At 35.5% G+C, this 6,320-nt stretch overlaps 2 protein-coding genes across 2 annotated transcripts in view; both read right to left on the minus strand.

Moving 5' to 3' along the window:
* Window positions 1–1,505: 1,505 nt before the first annotated feature.
* On the minus strand, window positions 1,506–3,225 carry epgn (epithelial mitogen homolog (mouse)). Its single transcript, XM_014011713.1, has 5 exons — window positions 2,983–3,225; window positions 2,607–2,717; window positions 2,145–2,268; window positions 1,891–2,043; window positions 1,506–1,736 (listed from the first exon to the last, which is right to left on the minus strand). The coding sequence occupies exons 1-5, from the start codon at window positions 3,014–3,016 to the stop codon at window positions 1,682–1,684; spliced, it is 477 nt and encodes a 158-aa protein (XP_013867167.1). The 5' UTR covers window positions 3,017–3,225; the 3' UTR covers window positions 1,506–1,681.
* A 2,280-nt stretch (window positions 3,226–5,505) lies between these two features.
* The window catches only part of LOC106519891 (methylenetetrahydrofolate dehydrogenase (NADP+ dependent) 2 like), a 14,590-nt gene continuing 13,775 nt past the window's right edge, over window positions 5,506–6,320 (minus strand). Inside the window, exons 7-8 of the mRNA XM_014011742.1 lie at window positions 6,155–6,280; window positions 5,506–5,929 (exon numbers count right to left, since the gene is read on the minus strand). Coding sequence (XP_013867196.1) covers window positions 5,814–5,929; window positions 6,155–6,280 — 242 coding nt within the window. The 3' untranslated portion in view covers window positions 5,506–5,813. The remainder of the gene's footprint in view (window positions 5,930–6,154; window positions 6,281–6,320) is intronic.

Below are 6,320 nucleotides of genomic sequence, written 5' to 3' on the forward strand. Positions count from 1 at the left end.
GAGGGAACCTTGCCAAAGCGTCACTATGTGACGACTTGGGAGTGAGAATGGGTTGGATTAGACTGAAGACTTTCCTTTTTGATAAATCCTATAGTTAGACTTAAGTTTCTTGAATTATTCTTCATTTCTGCTGCTATAGACTTAGACTGCTGGAGCACAAACTGAGCACATTTCCTCACTCTGCTGTTGTCTTTAGTCTCTCTTCTCTACATGCTTATTGTAATTATTTCTATCAATAACATGTGTTTTCTTTGTCTCTTTATCAGAAGAAGGTGCACCTGGACCAGTTCTTCTGTGTTTGTCTGTGTCTCTTTCCTGTCCTCCAACCAGCCGGTCAGTGCAGATGGCCGCCTGTCCTGAGCCTGGTTCTGCTGGAGGTTTCTTCCTGATTAGCAGGGAGTTTTTCCTCCACCGTTTGGGAGACTGTGATGAAGTGATTCAACACAATCTGTTGCCTTCTTCTTTAGATTATTCTTTTTATGTACAGTGCCCCGAGACAACGTATGTTGCGACATGGCGCTATATAAACTGAAGTGAATTGAATTATTACAAATAACTCTTAGAAAAAGTATCTAGACAGTCCTGTTGGTCTTGGATCAAAATGACTCCAAATTTAATCATAAACTATTTTTATTAAGGTATAAACTTCTATTTAATCATTTAAAAGAATAAAATGTGTCCATTGTAGCCTSAACTCTCGCTAAATGACCCCCAAAGACCTCATGGGTCATTCTGACCTAAAGGTAGCAGGACGGTTTAGGTCTTTTATACAGAAAAAAGTCCAATTTAAAACCATAACATCCATTTCTAAAGGGGTTCAACCAGCAGCAATGTGAACCAAACTCTCACACCACTTGTAGCAGATAGGACCCCATTCATCACAGAGAACCCCCCCACCCCCACAACCATGAACACCAAGAAACAAAGTCAAATTTGTGTTTACTTTGTTCCACTGAGTATAAAATGGGTTTATGAATGTGAGAATATCATTCTGTTCTGATTTGAATGTAAGCTAATTGGTTAATTTTTTAATTGGTTTATTTTTTTTCTATTTTTAATGGACTTTTGTTGTTTTTAAGAATGAAATAAATGCATGTCCAAATCCACTTTTTAAAAAGCATGTTCAGTTTCTGTTGAGGTTTGCTGTAGTACTTYGGTTCGACCACCAGAGGGAGCCACAGCCTTCAGGAACTAACACGCTGTTGAAAATGCTTTTTCAGTCTAATCTTGTGGCGGGATTCGATTTTTGRGATGAGCTCTTTACCTTTAGTTTGTGGAATAATTAAAGTTTTTATTGAATCATAAGTAAAAATCTAATTGACACAAATTAAATAAAAAAATAACGACTGAATTAAAGCGTCAAATGATGACACTGGAATTTCTGCTTTGAGAATTTACCAAGTTTATTACAAAAAAATAAATTAACAACTTTACAATTAAATCAGCACAACTTTACAAAAAAAAGTACACATAAAGGACAAAACAAAAGAAATGCACTTTAACTAAATAATAATAATAATATATACAGCAGAGATTTTGCTCATTTCGATGATCACAGTGCAGAATAACTGTTTACATTAAGAATATATAAAATAAACAGAATAATTGAGTTGTGGTTTTCTACAATAAAGAAAAAAACTTTCTATGTGAAATGATGGCGATGATAAATATTTGAAACCGGTCATACTGAAGACTCGGACGGTACCAGTTTTGTCATAGACGATGATGCTCTGTATCTGAAAAAAAAAACAAAGACTTTCATTATTTTTTTTATTACTCATTGACATCTCAATAAATCTATGACTGACTATAAAACATATAGTTTTGAAACACAGCACGTTTCTTCACTCGTAATTCTTTTCCTACCGTAAAAACACGGTAATTGCTCACCTCCAGTAGACATAGCAGGAGATGAGCACGGCCAAAAAGAGGGCGACCATGATGACACCTAAGATGATGCCGATCAGTTGGTCCTGATTTAAGGCTCCAGTAATGGAACTGCTGTAGGTCTCGCAGCGCGGTCCTTGGTACGAATCTTTGCATCTGCAGATCAGAGAGAGAGGGAAAAAAAACTCACGTGAGTACATTTCATAAGAAGAAAAAAAAAACAGAGAACATTTGTACTGATGTTACGTGAAGCTTACATGCAGGAAGGAGTGTCGTTGCTGTCTCGGGGGTACACACATTTACCCTCATGAAGACAGTAATTTGAATGTTCACTTCCACAGGGTCTGTGTAAAAACTGGACTTTAGGTGTCTCCATGCTGCCTGCAGAGAATGACAGAAATATTTAACACAATTTAAAAAAAAATACTTTTCTTCCAAGTAAGCATTGGTTAAAAAAAACAGCAGTTAACTACATAACAATGGATGAAAATTACATGAAAAGACACTTTTTAGATGTGTTTAATCCTTTCATCTGCTTCCCTCCTCCCAAAATCTAAAACTTGTGTTGTGCCAATGTATTAAAATAAAAAATATATGTTTTCTTTGCAACGTTTTGTGGATATTGTGCYTTCCAAAGGAAAAGACAATGATGTTTCCTCCAATGTTACCCTGTGTTTATTCAAACTGGCCTAAAAAACCCTCCATGTGAAGCTACTTACTGTTGAGAGACAGAGTTGAGTTTGAGTCCGGAGGAGACACATCGGTCGAAGAGATTTTAGCCAAATCGGCTGTGGTCAGCAGAAGCAGCACCATGAGTGTGTGGAAGAGTGCTGAAAAGAAAAAAAAATTACAATAAAAGTCAGAAAATATTACTGTAAAAACAACAATGTGGGTACTTTACACCTAAAAATGCTTTAAAACTGGTTTTAATTTATGTTAATATCAGTTTTTCTTACTTTTATGCACCAAAACATTTCAGTTTTTCACAAAAATCTGTCATTTGGTTATTTTAATATCCTCAGTACAGTTAACTACAAAATGAAATAATTTTATTAAACTTAAAGCAGAAAAATAAAAAATATAAAAGCGACTCACTTCTCTCCAGGTGTGTTTTCCTCAGCGTAAACATCCTGTCTTGTCGCTTTTCTCCTAGTTTCCTTCGACCAGCTCCGACATCCACGCTTATATAACCGGTTCCAACTGCTGGAACGCTCCTCAGCCAATCAAAGAGTTTTACAAAAATAATAACAAAAGTTTAAAACAATTTGCATACCTTCGTCACGTAGCAACGCCGCCGCCTGAGGGCGTTTAAGGCAATCCCTRAGGAGCAACCCACGCAGATGTTTTAAGTTTCAACAGGTTGGACAGACCTGAGTGTGCACAGTAATAATAAAAGGGAACTTCTTTAAAGACCGGATGAAGGATGAGCAGGTGAGAAACGCTGTAAAKAACAGGTGAATCTCACGTCATGGATAATAAAAGTTTGAAGTTAGGACTTTTAAATCATCATTAGTGTGAGTTTTACCTTGTTAGCTACATCAAACACTCAGTTAAGTTTTATTCATCTGAACTCGCTGCATGGACTCAGGATCCAACACGCTTAGAATTCACGGTGCCATATTCAAACGCTGCTTAAAGCTCTATCACGCAAAGAAGATATCCTGTCTGAAAATGGACGTCGGCAAAGTGAAAAACTGTTCTGTGTTCAGACAAATCTAAATTTAACATTCCTTACTAAAGAGAGGGACTGTTATGGACACACTGTTTAAATGCCGGCCTTTCTGATGGTACAGGGCAGGGGTCTGCAACCTGCGGCTCTGGGGCCACATGTGGCTCTTTGAACATTTGACCAAACATAACAGATTTTTTTTGTTTGATTTGTTTTTTATTCTCACAACACTAATAAATTGTATGCAAATATGTGATCAATACTACTAATATAAAAAGTAAAAGCTCGTGCTAGCCTTGTTGTCTACCAAAATAATCCCTAAATAATCCAACTTCTTCTATGATTTTTCTCTCAAATCCATCAGGATTATCTTAAAACACCTTTAGGACTACATAATAATAAGAATTAGGGGCAAAAAAATGTCTAATTCAGCTGTATTAGTTTTTATGAAATTCTGTATAAACTATAGCCAACATTTTTTTGTGTCATTTGTTTTTTTTCTTCAGTCCTGAAGTGTAAAAATAATAATAAAATTCACAATATTTATTTTAATATTATTAAAATTAATTAAAATTATTATATTATTTAAATATTTTTCTTTGGTTAAATGAGTAACAACAACACCTAATTTCCCTCTGGGATCAATAAAGTATTTTTGAATTGAATTGAATATATTTTTTAGGTTTACGTCACCTCCACTGACCATAAAGGTTCACGAATAAGTCTTGAAAAAGGCCCACGAATCACCAGTTGATAATCACAGTTGTAGCTTATTTTGCTTCTCTGGACACATTTTATTAGCGAGCCGAGGAGCAGAAATGGCTCTTTTGATTGTAAAGGTTGCAGACCCCTGGTATAGGGGTACATTAGTGCCTCTGGCATGGGCAAGGCGCTATCGATACTGAACAATAAATACAAGTTTTATAACATGCTTCCATCCAGATTATATCGTTTTCAGGAAAGGCTTTATATTTCATCCAGACAATGCTAAACCCACCACAGCATGACTTCATAAAGCACAGTCCAGGTGCTGAACTGAGCTCAAGTCCAAACCTCAACTGAAAACATTTTGCTCAAAATGCAACAAAAATTCAAGCAAAAACTCAGTATTGTTGAATTGATACAGAAACGGTCTCAATGGGATTATCAGTCTAAAAAATAAACACCCCCTCTAATTTTTTTTAAAAGATACAATACTTTCAAGATTTTCGTTTCCTTTATTCCATTGTGAATGAATTATAAATAGTGAGGTTTACCAATTTATCCTTTCATGTTTCTCATTGACATTTTACCCCATTTCAAAGTTGGGGTTGTTTGTGGGAATCTGAAAATCTTACAGAATAAAACTATGCTTAGAACAAAAAGTAACAAAGTTTGTGTTTGGTAGATTTTTTTTGTAACAATAATAAATCTTATAGGGGACACCTGATTGGCAGGTACCAGAAGCTCAAAACAAGAGTCAMTGGTAACAGCAGAAATGTTTGGCAGAGGAGATTTGGAAAATGTTTCATGTTCACAACCCACACACTCAGCCCTCTGCTCATCCCACAAATGCATGTTCCTTACAAATGTGGCACCATTTAAAAGGGAAATGAAAAGGCTTTCCAACTGTTTAAGATTTATTGCCAAGAAACATTGTTACAACAAAGAAAAAATCTACCAAGTATTAACTTCCTTACTTTTTATGCTAAGTTGAGATTTCCTTAAAAGAACGCCTATCGCTCACTCTTCTACGTCCAATTTTTAAATACATAAACCATCATGTTTTATAACCTACAGCTTCTATCACATCAAATTTTTATCTAAAATCTGTAAAACTTACTGAGTTTGAGCCATCTTCAGGTTTGCTAAAGTTGCTCATCTGTGGTGAGTTCAGTTTAAAAGCTAGTGAGTTGTAAATGTATAAAACTGCTTTCTGATACAGACAGACAACAAACTATTACAGATTATGGCATTGGCACAGACTCATCTTTATTATGATTTACACAGATATTCTGGACTGTTTTTCCAAGAACCAAACCAGTAGAAAAAATAGTCATTTTAAATTTCTAAAATAAACAAAAATCTGAAATAAATAACTTCCATAAATTGATATAAACACAGTACATATCAAGTAGGTTTCCCCAGCAGGCATGAAGTTTTTCTAGCTCTTAAATTGTTTGAGATGCAAAAGGATCTGAGTTTAAGTTGGTACAGAAAGAAAAGTATGCATTAAACGCATGTTTTCTTTATGTTGTTTTGTTAAAATGCAGAGTATTTAATGCATCAATGCAATACGGGCAGCAGTCACAGTGTTTTTCATCAGCATGGCTACAGTCATTGGACCCACACCTCCAGGAACAGGAGTGATGAAACCAGCTTTCTCTTTTACTCCTGTAAAAAAAAAAAATTAAATAAATATCTGAAACATGACTCAAAGTTAAAAGATGTTCCTCATTTGCCAAGAGATTAAAAGATTTAAAGAGAACCCATATTTCTGTACAGCAGCAAAATGGCACAGAAGAACCTTCTGTTTATCTATTAGAGGTTTTAAATAAACTAAGACAAAATCTGTATTTCTAACATTTTTAAAAACTTCTTTGTTTGTTTTGTTTTAACCTTCAAAGTCGACGTCACCGATGAGCCGGACCTTCCCCGTGTTCTGGTTCGTGATGCGGTTTATGCCAACATCGATGACTGCTGCACCTTCTTTCACCATATCTGCTGTGATCAGTCCTGGAACACCTACACACACACACACACACACACACACACACACACACAC

The sequence above is a fragment of the Austrofundulus limnaeus genome, unplaced genomic scaffold (assembly GCF_001266775.1).
Source record: "Austrofundulus limnaeus strain Quisiro unplaced genomic scaffold, Austrofundulus_limnaeus-1.0 Scaffold84, whole genome shotgun sequence".
NCBI lineage: Eukaryota > Metazoa > Chordata > Actinopteri > Cyprinodontiformes > Rivulidae > Austrofundulus > Austrofundulus limnaeus.